The sequence below is a fragment of the Onychomys torridus genome, chromosome 16 (assembly GCF_903995425.1).
Source record: "Onychomys torridus chromosome 16, mOncTor1.1, whole genome shotgun sequence".
Classification (NCBI taxonomy): Eukaryota; Metazoa; Chordata; class Mammalia; order Rodentia; family Cricetidae; genus Onychomys; species Onychomys torridus.
In genome coordinates, this window is record NC_050458.1 from 45775911 (window position 1) to 45794303 (window position 18393).

The window sequence follows — 18393 nt, forward strand, 5'->3', positions numbered from 1 at the left end:
CCAAAATTGCCGCAGAGCCTGTGATTGCCCATTCTGAGGTCATTCCAGTTTATTGCAGTCCTTGCCTCTTTGACCAAGAAGTAATGGGCTTGAATTTCCATGGTATGTGGGAATTGCTGCTGTCAATTTCTTAGCTGACAGACAGCCACCCAGGAAGGTTCAGCAGGCCTAAGCTAGTTAGCAATTACCCTGACCTGGTAGGAGGAGGGCCTGTGATTTTTGCTAGTGCCAACAGAGACCAAGAAACCAAGCAGAGAGAGCACATGGCCTTAGGAATCATCGGACACAGGCTCTGATATCTTGCTTCCTTTTCCCACGTCTAGTCGCAAACAATAATCATAAATGCTGAGCTGGGGATGTAGCTCAGTGGTTGAGAGCTTGCCTAGCATGCCTGAAGCAGTAGATTGACTTCTCAGTACTGCCTCTCCCCCAAAATCACAATGGTTAAAGCCCTTGGCACATCACAGACCACACCATGCAATGGTAGATTAGTCTTGGCCAGCTCTTGTCTCTAGGCAGTGGTGAAACTTGGGTGATGTTTCACCTCTCTGGCTGTCCCGGGGTTTCCTGTTTTAAGCCAGTCACACCATGATCTCGTTCTGGGTAGCTGGGCAGAGTGTAAAAGCCAAATCAGTTTCCCCCTTTCCGCTTGGCTAGTTGGCCTTTTCCTCCTACCTACTGAGTGGTCTCCATCCCACGCCATGACCATATCTTTGGCTAACACCACAGCCAGGGCTCGCGGCCAGGAGAAAGAAGTTAGCACCTGCCCAGGGGAAATGAGGGGAAATGGAGGCTTCAGAGGAGAGAGGGGAAAAAGGAGCATATGTTTGGTGGATTTACACTTTTAAAAGCAGTTTTGACATTTGTTCTTCTCTAAAAGAAATGTTGGTGGAGTACTAAGATGCCAAAACGCTTTGGGGGAAAAGCCAGTATGCAGGCAGATGCCGGGGCTGAGCGGGGCTTTCTGCATTCGCTTTCCCTGGAAGGCGATGGAGTGAGGATCGTTATCTGAATTCTTGGAGAGGAAACTGAGGCATGGAGAGCTGACATTCCTCGGCCATCAAGCAAGCACCAGGGCTTTGAAGGCAGGTTTGTCCGAACCACGGCCCCCCAGGTCTCCGTGGTGAGTCTCCCTTCTACTGAGGCAGCCTCACCTGACAGTTTGACAGGGTAGGAAAACCGGGTGGGCGTCGTCTGAGTTTAATAGAACATGGGTGTTAAAGTTAAAGAAAAAAAGAAAAGGGTAGTTTTCTTCGATAAAGTTTGGGGGTGTATGAGATTTTATGTGATAAGCATAAAAAAAAATAGTTGATTATATAAGCCAGGCTGAAGGGATTAAAGATAAAGAAGACACTGAGAGCCAATGATGAAGCTGGAACTTGGGAAGAGGGGAGGGGACCTGCCTAGGGACAGTGTCCTCACATACCTCTCCTCTTCCTTTACTTCCTTCTCTTCCCACTCTTTCATCTAAAACAAAAAAAAAATCTTGAGGGGAGAAAAAAAAAGCAAATTTAAAAAAAAGAGAAACAGTCTCCATAATCTGCAGTGACAGGGACCTGCAGAACAGCAATTTTATTAAATAAGGATATCGGGGATTTTAGGGACCCTCTTATGTGTGTGTAAGTTCGTCTGTAAGTCTGGAAAAAAAAAAGCCACCCGACTTACATGCTTCGCACAAACCTGAACACCAAATACCTTCCAACCACAGAAGCTTCCCATTTGGAAATTAGGGAAACTGCAAGAGGACCAACAAGTCCCAAGAGGCTCCCTGACCTTGGGTCGGCCAGAGTCTCCAGGAGAGTCCCTGGTAATAGGGAGTAGTGAGAGGTAAGGTACAGCCGGTAATGACCTGTGCCCCTCCCCGAGTGCCAGAATGGTGATGGGCAGAGCCCCCGGCGTCTCCAGATGATGAGGAGAAAGCAGCAAACTCCCCTGCCTGCCCGCTCAGCACCTCGCTGCCAAACCAGCTGCCCCTTTGTCGCCTGTCATTACAGACAGCTCTGCTGGTGGCTTCCTGTAGATGAGAAGCAATAAGAAGATGAACTGTTATTCGGGGAACACACCTGCTCGCTCGCAGGACAGAAATGGATGGGAGGTGGGGGCGGGGCCCAGGGGCTTCTATTTCATAAGCCACTTCCCCTGGGTCTCCAAGACTGGCAGCAGAGGCTGGGGACTGATACATTATTGTTCTCAGATAAGCTTCAGAGGGCCCCCTTGAGTTCCATGTATTCACCCCTGCCGGTCGTGATGGGGGATTTGTGCTTTCTTGGGGTATGGGGGGACTTGAAAATAATGAGTCAGCTGAGGGCAGGAGAAAAATAAGAATGTCCTGTGTGCACAGAGTCACTTTAGAAAGGAGGGATCTATCAGCCTCCTAGATAGAATGGTTTGGGTGGGATGTACATTTGCTGGCCTTTGCTTTCTTCGGGTGCAGTGAAATCAGAAATGTTTATCTACTCCCCGGAGAGATATCACCTGTCTCCACTGAGAAGACTGTTCATTTGCCTAAAATCCTGAGCCAAAAAGAAATGATGGGGAATCTCACTTACAAGGACTAAATAGCTAGAGGAACCATTGGCTGCAAATCTGATGAAGAGGACCCAGAGGGCCACCCCTAGATACAGGGCCACTTGCAGCCTGGATCTGATGATGATGGATGGGGCCGGGAAGGAGTAACAGTGAGCCCTGGTTACAGCGGCTCCCACTCCACTCTCTGGACCTGGCCTTCGATGCAGATCTTCGAAGAAATAGGAGTGGAATTGTACTAGAAAGGGACCACGGGTCAGCTTTAAAGGCTGCAGAGAATGTGTTAAAGACAGTTCGAGAACAGACGCGGTAAAGAAAGGTGTGTGTCTTGTTAGACATTTGGCAAACAGGTTATCATTTCTGTTATTTGAGAGCCCAAAATGCAGAGAAGACTTCCACATCTCTCATGGCTTCTGGAATAAATTGGTTTGTGCCTCTAGAAGAATATTGAAACAGAAGACGATGGGCGAGCTGAGAGGTCATTGTCCATCCGGTGATTACAAATTCTCAGGAGCCATTTATCTATGCCTCTTTGTTCTCTCCTGATACGCCCAATGCCCGCTAAGGCAGAATGGTCCCAGACACAGCTGGAGCAGTCATAAAGAAATCCACACAAAAGGAACTGTTGAGATGGCTCAATTGAGAAGGCACTCCCAGTGAGGAACAGTTGGAATCCCTGAACCCACTGAAAAGCCAGGCAGGCATCATTGATTGCTGCCTCCAGTTCTAGGAAGGAAGAGATATATGTTCCCTGGGGCTGGCTCGCTGGCCCACAAGACTAGCCAGAATCTGTGAGCTCTGGGTTCTGCAAGAGTCTCTGCCTCAATACATAGTGACATCCAGGGTTGTTTTCAAACCTCCACGTGTACATATGTGCCTAAATACCTATGAACATGAGCATGTGCGCACACAAAGCACACATTAGCACATGGGAAAGAAAGGGGGAAAAGCAACACAATGTGGATTTCAACACAAGATCACTGCCTTATGCTCAAAAGCAGAACTCGAATCAGGCATGCACCTGGCATCCCAGTTTTCTGGAGGCTGCAGCAGGAGGATTTTGCAAGTGTGTGAGGCCAGCTTGGGCTACAAAGTAAGACACTGTCTCTGAAGGGCAGAAAAAAAGACAGAGTAAGGGGACCCTGAGGTGAAAGGGACCATCTTGCCAGGGTGTTCAGAAGAAATTTAAACCCTAGACAACATGTGGGAGAAGGTGGTGTCTAATTCTCTTCCATCTAAGCAAGCTTGTGTTTTATAGGTGCTAGACTCTGAAAGGTTAATGTTTGTAAGTCTCACAACTCACAAGGGACGTTGAGGACAGTCACCAAACTTGCCTGGATAAAGATTATAAGGCCTCGGGAAGCAAAAAGAAAAAGAAAAATTTTAAAGTTACCAAGTACAAGCTACAGTTTGGGGTGCACCATTGCCCTCTGTTGGATTAAATAAGGCAGACTTTTTGTGTATGTGTCTCTGACTAAGTTTGCTGAAAAGTCATGGCACCTTGGAGTGGGAAATTAATTGGGCCTTATAAACTTAGATACTTAGGTCCCTTCCCTCAGTAAAATAAAATATAGTTGTAACTCTGGTGGCAGGTCCTTTGTTATGCTTTGTGTATGCAACACACATTTATGAAATATCTACTAAGCATTGCCTGGGGAGACTCTAAGAATATAACACTCATGACTAGTACATATATGTTGGTTAGGTTTACACACAAAGGACCTGTGGTTGTTGAAGTTTTGTGGATGAGACAACAGGACACCCAGGAGGCAAATGGCATATTGCAGATTCCAATTCATGTCTCTGGGTCCTAATCCATTGTGCTGGTACATGCCTGTAATATCAGCACTCAGGAGGTCCAGGCAGGAGAATCAGGAGTTCAAGGTCACCTTCATCTACCTGGCCAGTTTGAGACCAGCCTGAGATGCACGAGACCCTGTCTCAAAAACACAACAAAAAGAAATGAATGCCAGTGTATGAGTGGAACAAACTATACCCATTCATTTGTTGTCTGTGACTGACCTAGAGGCTACAGTGGTACAGTACAGAGACCATACCACCCCCAAAGCCAAAGATATTTACCACCGGCCCTTTCCAGAAAAGGCCTCCTGACCCTTGGTCTACACTGCAAGGTAGAATGTTCTGTCTCTATTAGTAGTTTTTTTTGTTTTTTTGTTTTGTTTTGTTTTGTTTTAAAGCACTTTCAGAGTTGAGCACAGTAGAGGCTAATATTTACTTGGCTCCCAGTTTGGGGAGCTAGAGGTGATATACAGGTGAGTTCTTTTTAAGACTTAATGCCTACAAACTCAGACTTGAAAATGGATCAATTAAAAGGTAGTTATTTGCATAACAAAGTTTTTTTCTCATTTCATAAGGGTTTCACTGCAGGGCTCCTTTGTAGAGAGAGTCTCTATAATACATGCTAATACGAATCCATTTACAAATACTCTATTCAGAATAACTTTCTAAGAACCTTCCTATTGTGTACTCTGGGAATTAGCTGTCATCACCCCCATGTCCCCCAGCAACATAAGGTTTCCTACTTCTGAAAAGTAATTGAGCTGACCTTTGAGTGTCCCCAAGAGGGGCTTTACCTGCTTGCACTGAGTCTTAGACATGTAGTCCCAGCCTTTAGAAGGCTGAGGTAGGAGCATTGCTTGAGCCCAGGTGTTCCAGGTCAGTCTGATCAAGAGAGCAAGACTTCAGTGACCCTATCTCAACATAATACAGCAACAACAATGTAAAGGCTGTGGCTTCCAAGTGTCTATATTATGTAGCATTAGGGGTATAATTTTACAATTTTTCTAGCTTTTTTTTTTTTTTTTTGTGCCCGAGCCCAAAGTTCACAATGGTAAACTTTTCACTGTTCTCTTTTCCTACATAAATAAAGAAAAATTACGTTTGTGGCTAATGTTCTGATAAACGTGTGATCAGCAGTATTCATAAAAGCAATCTCTCTCTCTCTCTCTCTCTCTCTCTCTCTCTCTCTCTAATTGCAAGACATTATGCTGTCTGAATTACAGCACACTGGAATAGGCATCCAGATTAGAGCTGTCCCTAGCAAAATAGGAAGTGGTATGGCTGATTCAATTTAGGACCCGGCTTCCTCTTTTGTTGGGTCCTGAGCCTGAGTCTCACTTAGCTTTGTGCTGTTATGCAATTGCTCCTTTTAAGAGAGACATAAAATGGAAGCCTTGGCTATTCATAGCCAACTTAGGAGGAGCTGAAATGGTTCGAGAAGTTTCTTGCCTGCTGCCATTTTGATGATAACTAGTTTTCTGAACAAACCTTATTTCAACCAGCTTCTAAATGGAGTTGTGTTAAAGAACTGCCTCGTGCCTTTGGTTTCCATCTCGTGGTGCTGATGTTTTAAAAGTAGACAAACGTTCCTTGGATATAGCTTGAATATTTTCCAGGGTGTCTCCCCGACCCCCACCACCCCCACCCCATCCCCACCCCTGCTAGTAAAAGCAGCTTACAAGGAAATTCAAGGGCAGAGAGAAGATCAGCCCAGGCATTCCTGTGTGGCGTCACCCTGTGGTGAGGCTGATCTGTGTCTTAGGGCTGCTAATGGATTATGCGTGAGAGAGTCGCAAAGGGCCTGTGGGAAGCAGGCTGGCTTTAGAGCCCCACAAATGGCATCATCTGTGGGGTACGGCTTGTGGGGAGGCTGCTGGAGGCGGCTGGCTGCCCCTGGAGGCTGCAGCTTCTCATGCTGTGTGGCAGGTGGCATTTCAGCCATTTCTAAAGCCGGTCCCTGGCAGGGATAGCACACTGAGTCCATCTGTGGGGATGGAGGAGTCTGGAGAGCTCTCTCTCTCTCTCTCTCTCTCTCTCTCTCTCTCTCTCTCTCTCTCTCCTTCTCTCAGAGGTCGGGAGCACTGAAATTACAAGTAACAGGGTGAAGGCATTTTTGAATCCAGGCTGTGATCTCCCCACACCCTTCCCTTCCTACCCTCATTCCCTTTATTGTCGATACCCAATTTTTAATCTCCATCATATATATAAATTTGTTTCCCAGATGTAAAATGTAGTAGTGACAGGTGCAGATTATTAAGCAAAGGTAAATAAATAAAAGCAAATCAATATTTACTGAATAAACTATATTGATAGTTCAATTTTCTTCTTCCCTAGTGGTGCCCTGTCAAACTTTTTCAAACCAACACTAATGAATATAGAAGAGTCGTGATCTAAATTTCCATGTCTGAAGATGACATATTACTGTTCTCGTCTTCAAGAGGGATGAGAGGGGGTGCGGAGCCCCTTGACCTCAACCAAAGCGCCCCCCCTCCCCACCTTGAACATCTCCCTCCTACCAAACAGATTTTATTCCACAAATGGAAAAGGAAGTGGATCTCACGAGGAGCGGGCTTGTTTAATTGGGTTTTCAGAGCCAGAATTAATATTACAAGCTGGGGAGCTGTGTGATATGCTTGTACCTCTGGCTCCACCAGGCTGCCAACCTTCCCTGGGGGAAGACAGAGAAGTGACACTATTCAGTAGCAATTTTCCTTCTGTCTGGGCCTTCTCACCCAAGTGATTTACAGCTGTCAGGAACCAAGCACTCAGGCTTGATCTTCGCAAACTCAAGGTCACACCTAGAGCAAGCTTTCCTCACCTCTAATCTATGTGACTTTCTAATATATTTAGTATTTGCCTCCCCTTGTTTTCACTCTGCTTATTAAGATAAATTTGCTTGGAAATGGGATCGTGGTTTTCAGGCCCATTAACCCGACACCTGATCTCTTGAGGTGACCAGTGTCTACTGTGGATACCATGAGGGTGACCCATAAAAGTCCCATCCCCCTGCAAACCAGAGGCAAGGCTTTAATTAGGAAAGGTTTGGGAAGTAAGGCAACGGGGTGAATCAATTCAGCAAAGCGCATTTAGTCTTAAGGAAGAAGGGCAGAGCACTCCTCCCTGCTCGGTGGGGTGACCTAGGCCACCACCGTGTTAATTAGCCTCCCACGGACAGATCCTGAAGAAAGTGTACAAAAAGGAATGTATCTGTGTTGCCGCTGTGTGGAGAGAAGTAGTGACCAGGGTAGGGAGAGCACAGAGAGTCAAGGGTGGCATTTTATTTGGCTCCTGAGTGATGCTTCCATCACTATCCACCTTTGAAGACTGGTAATAGTCATCTCACACACTGCCCTCGGGAAACAAGGAAGTCAGCGTCCTGAGCCGCGCCCCCCCCCCACCATCACCACCCTGCCACAGTCGGCTCTAATCCGCCAAGGGCTCCCTGCTGCACCCTGCCACCTGCTGCCACCTCCCTGATGTCCCCAGATCTTGTTGAGAGGGATAAGAAGTTTCTGAGGAAACAGTGTGCAGCCCCAGTTTCCTGATCACTGAGAGCCCGCTAGGTCTGGGGGTTAACTTATTAACTCACCCAAAGGGCTTGAGAATTAGTGAAATTTTGTAAAGCATAAATGCCAAAGCACAGCTTTCCAGACAGCTGCCCCGACAGTAAGCTGTCTTAGCAGAGGATCAGAGAATGTGACAGTCCCGCTGATAAAGTGGCACAGTCAGTGAGAACAGTTTATAGGAGACAGGCGACATTGTCTTTTTTTTCTACTTCAGGCTACCTCAGCTGGGGAGAGATTTGTCCCATAAAATTAGGATTTTCGTTGTTATCTTGCTACAGGATGCCATGTAGCCCAAGCTGGCCTCCGATTCCCTATGTAGCCAAGGATGACCTTGAACTTCTCATCCTCTGGCCTCTGCCTCTTGAGTGCTGGGATTACAGGAGTGTACTGCCATGGCTGGTTTATATGGCACTGGGGATCAAATTCCTCATGCATGCTAGACAAGTCCTCCACCAAGAGAATCACCTCTCAGCCAATAAAATTATTTTAAAACATACTCATGGGGCTGAAGAGATGGCTCAATGGTTAAGAGCACTGACTGCTATTCCAGAGGACCCATGCTCAATTCCCAGCACCCACGTGGCAGTTTACAACTATCTGTAACTCCTATTCCAGGGGATCCAACACCCTTACAGGGAGGGACATACATGCAAATCAAACACCAATGCACGTAAAATAAGAATAAATAAATCATTTAAAAACATAAATACTGCCCGGCAGTGGTGGCGCACACCTGTAATCCCAGCACTCGGGAGGCAGAGGCAGGCGGATCTCTGTGAGTTCGAGGCCAGCCTGGGATACAGAGCGAGATCCAGGACAGGCTCCAAAGCTACAGAGAAACCCTGTCTCAAAAAACAAAACAAAACATAAATACTCTTGGGGCTGGAGAGATGGCTCAGCAGTTAACAGCAAAAACATAAATAAATACTCTCGGGGCTGTATTATGTATAGTATTTGCAACTATTATTTAACTCCATTTTACAACTTGAGCCGCTGAATATTAAGATTTTTCATTCGAAAGATAAAGAAATAGACACACACACACACACACACACACACACACACACACACACACACACCACTAGTATTCCACTCTGTTCTTTGTGACATTACCACCAGCTCCTTCAATTTTTTTTTTAATATAAAATGTCGTATATAGGTGGGACATAGTGATCAGTACATGGGTGTTACTGGGAGAAAAGTTAATTCAATTCAGAAATATCAAAACTGAAATTTCTGAAATGTTCTCGGGTTACATCATGATGTTAAGATAAGCTATGGGACAGACTGTGTTTCCCGGCTCAAAAGCCGAAAATGCATCCTACTGTCAAACTGGGCAGAAGGACGCTGAGTTCCCCATCGGCCAATACTGTCTAATTCTCTTAAATGATTCAGATGTAAAAGGGAAAATGGCATCTGTCTAATTAACACCGCCTGGTTAAATATAGCTGCCAAGGGACAGCCGACGGACAGTGTTTACTGAGCAGTCTTTCCAGCCCCCTGGGCCTCAACTTCCACTTGATAGCAAGCCTTCTGTCCTTATCAGTGAGAAACAGAGATGCCCCCCAGAAGCAGCAGCCGGCCACAGCAGGCCAAGGGAGCTGGAGAGAGAGGGGCTGGCCTGTCTCTGGCTGTAGTTCCCACTCCTGGTGTCTAGAGGTTCAGAGAATGATTCTGGGAACCAGATCTGGAAGGCTGCAGCAGCTCTTGTTGCAGACATGAGCTCTGGCCCTACTCGGCCCTCTCGGCTGCCTGAGCTTAGCTCTCCAGCCTGCAGACATGCACTGGGCCACCCTCCTGCCCACCGCTGAGCCTGCCAGGCAGTACCATCTGCTTTGCAACCCGTCCTTGGTGGAAAGGCACAATGGCCACACTGTTTCTCTTCCAGCTTCTTGTCAAGACATGGAAGCCGTCGCCAAGTTTGATTTTGTGGCCTCGGGTGAAGACGAACTGAGCTTTCACACTGGAGATATTCTGAAGGTATGTGATGTGTGAGATCTCAGGGGAATGAGGGGCTGAGGTTCCCTGAGCCTGGCCACTGAGGCCACCTAACAACCTACACCTTTGTCTCTGAAAGAATGTGCATAGTTCTTTTTCCTTTTTTACAATTAGTGTTGTCTTTAAAAGAGTTTCAAAAGCAGATGTGAGAGCATGCCTCTAATCCTAGCACTCAGGAGGTGGAGGCAGGAGGATCAGGAGTTCAAGGCCAGCTTTGGCTACCTTGTGAGTTTGAGGTCAGTCTGGGCTACATGAGACCCTGTTTCAAAACAAAACAAAGAGAGGAGAGAGATAGAAGGAAAAGGAGAGGGAGAGGAAGTCTCTAAGTTTATGTCTAGGGTCATCTACTGACCACCCACCCATGTGTAGACAAAGCTTTTTAGCCAATGCCAAGCCTTACCCCATTAGTACTGCTTGGAAGACACAAGAGGAACAAGGGAGACATGTGTGGGGCCTTTGCTATAGAGGACACAAGTATTATGTCCTTCATCATGATAGCATCTCAGATTCTTGTTGGATAAACAGAAGAGTCATTGTGTACATGTTCATGTGTGTATGTATGCAGGTGTACATGCATATATGTACATGTTCACATGTATATGCATGCCCGTGTACATGTGTACATATAAGTGTAGAATCCAGGAGTTGACATCAGGTGTCTTTCTCCTTTGCTCTCCACCTTTTTTTTTTTTTTTTTTTCTGTTTTTTTCTGAGACAGGGTTTCTCTGTGTAATTTTGGTGCCTGTCCTGGACCTCGCTCTGTAGACCAACCTGGCCTCGAACTCACAAAGATCCGCCTGCCTCTGCCTCCCGAGTGCAGGGATTAAAGGTGTGCGCCACCACCACTGCCCGGCTTCCACCTTAAGTTTTTGAAGCAGGATCTCTCACTGAACCCGGAGCTCACTGATTCGGCTTAGGCAGGCTGATCAGCGGTGAGCTCCAGGGATCCACCTGCTGCTACTTCCCCTGTGCTGGGATTGTGGACACACACACATCTGCACTCAGATTTTTTGGTAGGTCCTCGAGATCTGAACTTGGGACCTTATGCTTGCATGGTGGGCGATTTGCTGCCTGAGCCCTCTTCTAGCCCCAGAACAGCCATTCTCCAGAAACCTTGCTTTGAGCACAGCCCGATGCGGTTTCATAAAAAGATAAGTCCACATCCCCACCAAGCACTCCTTCTGGGCACCTATATGCTCGACACCGGGTTAGGTGACATAAGTCGCCCTCTTCCTCCCGCCATGCCTGTGGTGTGGAGTGGGCAACACAAGCCTCCACTGGGCTTTCACAGATGCTGTCAGCTCAGTGCTCAGGAACACGGGTGGAAAGCATGAGCGTCTACCTTGAAGTAGTGGAGAAGAACAGCAGTATGTACGTCAGGAGCTATCAAACTCACAGAAATGCAAGGCCAGGCTCCACACGGAAAGGGTGCAGGTGGAGGCAGCCCGGGAGAGGCAGCAGACCTGAGGTGGCTCAACAGAGGCCACACACACCCAGACACTAAGAGTCTCCTTAAAAATTGTTTACAAGCCACACTTGAGCTGAAGTGGCCTTGGGCTTCTTCTGCATTTCAGGTGTCCATCAACACACTCCCTTGTGAGTCACAAAAGAATCTAAGCCTGTCCACAGGTTGTTCAGGAGCCTGAGGTGGCAGTGGACGCCTGTCTGACCTCAGGGCACCCTCCAAGAGCATCCCTCAGCTCTTGTCCTCAGCTGCTCAGGTGGGTCTCTCACGTGCCTGCTGTCACCAAGACCACTGTTGTATCTTGCCACAGAGAATCATGGGCAATACAAAGGCCCTTGTGGGGGTGTTAGAGGACAACTTGGAAAGGGTCCACAGAGCACACGCATGTAGAATAGAATGGCTTCATTTGTTGCTTAAACCCCCCACCTCCTGCACCCAGTGTGCACCCTTCTAACTGCTTTCAGTGTGAAAGATCTAGTGATGTGGTTGACCCCACAGTGTCCCAAGTTTGAAATTGTATAAGCCAAAATATGTCTAGGCTCCTGATTGAGGAAAAGGTGGCTTTCACTGGAGTCATGGAGACGTCGGTCATGTGATGAAAAGTCCCTCCCTCCCTCCTCTCTGGGGCATTGTGACCATTCAGATGCCAGCCACATTGGAGTGCCCACTGCTCCCGCTAGCTCCCGTCCTTATGCTGACCACACACAGAACTCAAGGCCTTGCTCAAGCAGGCTCCCCGTTCTCTTCTGTTATACAGAGAAGTGGGAGGAAAAATGAGCAACGGAACCTTTCCTGGGAACCTTTCCTGGGCTCTGCTTCCCAGCCTGACTCCTTATTGATTCTCTCTCCTCTGTTGCTCAGATGGAAACAGCTCTCTGCTCTGCATGCCCTCCACTTCCTCTTCGCTCCAAGGCCCTCTGAAGTCTGTCCTGTTTAGCTTCCTGTGGCTGTCACAAACACCATGACCAAAAGCAAGTTGGGGAGGAAAGGGTTTATTTGGCTTACACTTCCATATCAAAGTCCATCACTGAGGGAAACCAGGGCCACAACTCCAGGCAGGAACTGAAAGAGAGACCATGGAGGAACGCTGCTTTCTGATTCATGGCTTGCTCAGCTACCTTTGTTATATAACCTACCTGCCCAGGGATGGCACGACCCACAGTGGGCTGGATTCCCACCACCACCACCACACACACACACACACACACACACACACATCAATCATTAATCAAGAAAATGCCCCACAGACTTGCCTATGGACCAATCTGATGAAGACATTTTCTCAATTTACATTCCCTCTCCCCAGAATGACTAACTTACGCCAAGCTAACAAAAAAACTACCCAGCACATGCTGCAGCCTCCTTCACGTGACTAGAATGTTCTTCCAAGACACCTATGGAATGAGACTCTACTGGCTGCCCCTCTCCTGGAGCTCATCCCCTTGCTCAGGGGCACTCTTGTCTCCCTCCCTCCCTCCCTCTCCCTCTCCTCTCCTGAGTTCTACTATGGGTCTTGTTTGTGAGCACCCCTGGCCCCCCACTCCGTCCTCTCTCTAAGCGGATATATTCACCCCCCAAAGCTCTGCCCTTGGCCTTCTGATTCTCCTTCTTGCTTTGGAGCACCTCACCCCCTTTCTCTGGCTCTATGCTAAAGATCCTCCAGTCTGTACCTTGCTCCCTCACTAACCTCTGCCTTGAACCTCAGAGCCAGTTATCTGCTAGATGTCACCCCATAGACTCCAGCCCCTGACACCAGGCTCACACAACCCCCTTTACCCACCCTACCCCAACTTCCATCCAAGTTATTCCTCTGTCTGTGATCAGGGTACCACCAAAGGTCAGTCACTACACAACGCTCTTATCAAATCCAGGCAGTCAGGACTGCTACCAGCTGAGTTCCTGTTACAAGCCAGGGCTGGCACAGGAGCCATGTGTACCCTGTAGCATCTTAGCCAACCCAGGAGGTTGCTTTCTCCACTCTGTAAACATGAAGCCACATGTCAGGATCACACAGGTAGACAGTGACTGCGCCCGGGGCCTGGGTGGAGCTCTGTCTTTTCCCTATGCACTATCTAAATGCATTTCTTGCCGGGCGGTGGTGGCATACGCCTTCAATCCCAGCACTCAGGAGGCAGAGCCAGACCGATCTCTGTGAGTTCGAGGCTAGCCTGGTCTACAGAGTGAAATCCAGGACAGGCACCAAAACTACACAGATAAACCCTGTCTCAAAAAACAAACAAACAAATGAATGAACAAATAAACAAACAAACAAACAAACAAACAAATAATAATGCGGGTTGGGGATTTAGCTCAGTGGTAGAGTGCTTACCTAGCAAGTGCAAGGCCCTGGGTTCGGTCCTCAGCTCTGGAAAAAAAAATGCATTTATTTCTCCAAGTCCCCCAAGGGAGGCTCTTCTCCATTAGGGGGAAATAAGTGTGATGCTGGAAAAGGAACACAGGTTTTGCAACCATATAAATATGGATTCAATTCCTAGTCTGTGAGCTATATGGCTCGGGCCTAGGCACCTGCCGATTTGAGCATCAGTGTCTGCCTCTGTCTATGGAGGCATTACCTATCCTGCAGAGTCCAGGAAAGTCATTAAAGGTAATGGCCCTGGCCCAGAGCAGAGACTGAGCAGATGATGGCCATAATATCACCAGTACATGTCTTCCTGCTCTCTGCCTGCTCAGACAATCGTGCAGCCCCTTGACTGACCTTACTGCCTCCTGTCTCTCCCTCATTCAATCACTCTACATACTGTCCCAGAAGGACTTTTTAGAAGACAAATCAGATCATATCATTTCCTTGCTCAGAAGTACTCAGGGTTCCTATTAACAATTGATTGAAATCTAAACCATTTGACTCCAGTGCACTTTCCAGTCTCATTACGCTCGCACACAGACACATGTGGGCACACATACACACAGCACATATCTTTGAGGACACACTCTCCCTGCCGCCCCCCCCCCACCCCAGTATACATCATCCTTTCTAAGGCTCCACCTCATTCTCCAAGTGTCCATTTATATATGATCATCTTTCCAGAGACCCCCTCACTGATCCTCTCCCTTCCGAACTACCTGTGTCCGAAGCAAAGCCAACTCCTCTTCTGGCCTCAGGCTATACTTCCAGGGCCATCTTGCACCACCACCGTTACTTAACACATGTGATCTTAGTTGTCCATTTCCCTGTTAGCTACCCCACTAACCAAAGTTTTATAGCGATGAGGGCCACACAGCATCTCTAGAAGCAGAAAGTTACTTCTTACTAATGTTTGGTGAGTGAGTGAGTGAGTGAGTGAGTGAGTGAATGAATGAATGAATGAATGGTGGGTTCTTCCATTGGTGATCTCCCTGAGAGCAGAAAGACTCCAGCTCAGTTCTGTGCCTTCTCAGCATCCATCACAAGTCACATCCCCAAACAGGGACCGGGTGGATATTTCTCGCCCTGGGGATGGCATCTAAGCGGCCATTTAGGATTCCATCAGGAAGCCAACCCTGCCCATCTTTTCACATCCTTCCTGTTACAGTTGTAGAAGACAAAACACAGAGAGCCTCTGACAGAACTCTGGTTTTGAATGGCGGCCATTAGTGACCTTGTCAATCACTCCCATACTGAGGCAGAAAACACACCACACCCAGGGATTCCTGAAAACCATTTCAAGGGCAGCTCTGGAGTGCCCTAGAAACTCACTTTGAGGTGCTCAAGTTTCTTGATTGGTCTTTGGTGCTTAAGATTAAACAGACTTTTTCATTAGAGAAGTACAAAGAAGTGTTTGGCTGGCTTAGCGGCCAGCGACTCTCTCCAGCTTATTCTCCGAATTCTGGCCAAAACAATAGGTGCTTACTAAATGCTGATGGCCATGGGATAGTAGACAAGATGGTGGTGAGGAACCTCTGCCAAATGGCTGGATCCATGTGTGCTGGGGAAATAAACAGCTGGAAAAGACATTGGGAATCACATTTTTCGTGTCCGTACCTGTACCACACAGGGCACAGATCTACTCTGGAATTTGCCAGCAGCTTTGAAAATTGGCTCTTGACCCAGTTTGTTCCTACCTGTTTCTGTAATGTGTCTAAGTTGACCCCATTTCTTCTAAGACTAAGAGAGGCCTAAAACCACCGGCTTAATCCCACACAATCAACTTCCGCGGGGCTGCAGCTTTCCACTGTGCCTCTAAGAGCTGTACTTCCATCCAATTTTACATTTTTCCCCAGCTGTTCTTTTGGCCTTTCTCTTCCCACATCTAGCTTATGCTCAGGCCATGTAACTTAGAAAATTATTCTCCTAGGGAACATTTTAAGAAAGACGATACAGTAATTTAAGTGTAGAACTTCGCGTGTTTGGGCTGAGCTCCTTGCTCAGGTTTACACGATGGTTACAAGAGATAGGGGGAACTGAGTCGATAGAGAACAGGAAGCTTTGGGGCTCAGGGCCCACAGCAGCAGGAGGAAGCCACCACCCCTCAAAAAAGAAAAAGAAAAAAAGAAAGAAAGAAAGAAAGAAAGAAAGAAAGAAAGAAAGAAAGAAAGAAAGAAAGAAAGAAAAGAACTTTGCAGTAAATGAGATTTAAAAAAAACAAAACAAACAAAAAAAAAAAAAACAGCTTCTATACCCTCATAAGATGCCTGGAAATTCACCTCTCTGGAAACACAATCTCAGGCAGATCAAGCCCCAGGTGGTGAAGACAAATGGCTGGCTAGCTGGCTGTCGGGGACAATCTTTAGTTTCTAGAGGAGGTAGATGAGTACTAGGCATGATTACTCAGATTGCGGCTTGTTTCGGGTCAGAGAGCAAAGTACAGAGTGTGATTCGTACTGTGATAAGCCAATTTCCAAATGGCGTCTTTCACCTCACTCCTGCTTGCTTTGGATTTGACATTGGTTACCCTGGCCAAACCACACACCACACACACACACACACACACACACACACACACACACACACACAGCCCTCCCTCTCCCCCGGTCCCCTGTGGTAGGAGAAATGAATTCCAAAGCTGACAGCAGTGCACGGAGGGAAACGTTCTTGAGCTTTTTGAGTGGATAGAAGATGCCACTGCTGAGTTGCCTCGCCTTCCCCTGACCTAGATTGTGTGCTTCCCCACCCCCTCGCTCCCCTTGGCCTACACAGACCCACACCCATCCTCAGCAAAGCCATTTGATGTTAGAAAGTTTTCTGTTCTCAGCAATTCTTGAGCTCAAATATGGGACATGCTTTTACTGCTACAGAACAAATGATTACAGCCCAAACATTCATGTCCAATGCTTGCAAGAATTATACTTCCACGTCTTTCAGAACTGGAGTCCTCCCTCATAAAGACACTGCACTGAGCAGAATTTTATAAATGTGTATTTTTTAAAAAATAATATATACCAGCTGGGCAGTGGTGACACATACCTTTAATCCCAGCATTCAGGAGGCAGAGGCAGGAGGATCTCTGTGAGTTCAAGGCCAGCCTGGTCTACAGAGTGAGTTCCAGGACAGCCACAGCTACACAGAGAAACCCTGTCTTAAAACAAACAAACAACAACAAGAGAATATATACCTTCAGAAGGGTGTTTCTGTGCCAGAGCTCTGTCTGTCCTCACCTCAGCCTGTTGAGGCTCGAGTGGGTTGTTATTGCCCCCCACTTTTCAAATGGCTAATTGATGTGTCCTGTGTCATACAGCTGGTGACAGAGTTCAAGCTAGAAACCAGGTCTTCTTGTTCCAACCCTGATGCTCCCTGTTTTCAACCTTAGCAGTGATATTAGAAGTAACGCCAGACATGATGGTGCACACTTTTAATCCCAGCTCTTGGGAAGCAAAGGCAAGCTGATCACCGTGAGCTCAAGGCCAGCCTGGTCTCCATAGTAAATTCCAGGGCATCCAGGGCTACACAGTGAGGCCCTGTCTGAAAAGAGAAAAATAAAATAATAAACAGCGCCTAGGCCTGGGAGTGTGGCTTGGCTGGTAGGGAACTCACCTAGTATGCAGGGAGCTGCAGACTATTCCCAGCACAGCGAAGGTGGGTGTGGTGATGTTTGCCTATAATCTCAGAACTCAGAGGACAGAGGCAGGAAGATTAGAAATTCAAGACCACCCTCAGCTGCACAGGGATTTGGAGGTCAGCCGAGGCTATATGAAACCTTGTCTGGAAGGAAGGAAAAGAGGAAGGGAGTGTGGTTGGGAGGGAGGGAGGAAGGAAGGATTGGCTATTGCTGTGGGAGAGAGAAATCCAAGGGACCCAGGGCTTCCACTCCTACCCTTCTGGATGACTCTTGGAAACCCCAGTCACCAGCCCCCGGCTCTCTCCTACGTCCAACACATACATCCACAGCTCACTGAGTTTTTCTTCTCAGTTGAAGAATTCAACTGGAATTCATCCGCTACAAGCTGAAGCCCACGAATCCCTCCTGCTCCTCCTTCTTCTCTCTATTTCAGTAAAGACATCACCACCCACTCAGTCTCCCAAGCTAGAAATCCAAAGTTTTCCCAGAATCCCCTTCTTCCTTAGCTACCCCAAATGGTTACAGAAGCCTGCCTGATTTTACTTCCTCGAATCCTCCAGAATAGGTCCTTGCCTCTTCTTAGCTCAGACCCCATTATCCCTTACCCAGTGGGCAACACCCGCTTCCTTCTGTTCCTCCCCGGGTTTTACCCCACCCCCAGCTCATCTTCAAAGCTCCTCCTCAACTCTCATTCTTACTGCCATTTCCTGGCTTAAAATCTTTTGGGGGTTCTCTATAAATTTGAAGGTACAAATCCAGCATCTCTAACCACAAGGCCCCTGCACTTCTAACTTCCCTAGTTAAACCCCAGTTAGAATGAAGACACTGAACTCCAGGAACGCACCACAGAAGTGGGTCCCTAGTCATCACATTTGACCCAGTTAGCTCATCAAATTGTCTGGAGAGGTCTCCAGGCAGCCTTCCCCATCTTCCCTCTGCTTTTCCACCTACCCTAGCGTCTCCACCCATGAAACCACATTCAGCTCCAAGAAAGGGGGCCGCTGGAAAGAGATTCCAATGACCTGGTGGCACCATCACAGGTTCC

The 18393-nt window shown here is 47.5% G+C and overlaps 1 protein-coding gene across 2 annotated transcripts in view; it reads left to right on the forward strand.

Annotated features, from left to right (window-relative positions):
• The first annotated feature begins 969 nt into the window (after positions 1 to 969).
• Grap2 (GRB2 related adaptor protein 2) overlaps positions 970 to 18393 on the forward strand; it is a 33952-nt gene continuing 16528 nt past the window's right edge. The window contains exons 1-2 of one of the 2 annotated variants that reach the window (XM_036208781.1): positions 970 to 1123; positions 9781 to 9872. In XM_036208781.1, coding sequence (XP_036064674.1) covers positions 9795 to 9872 — 78 coding nt within the window. In that variant the 5' untranslated portion in view covers positions 970 to 1123; positions 9781 to 9794. Of the gene's footprint in view, positions 1124 to 9536; positions 9873 to 18393 lie in introns of those variants that run through there. The other variant, XM_036208780.1, reaches the window with a different exon arrangement.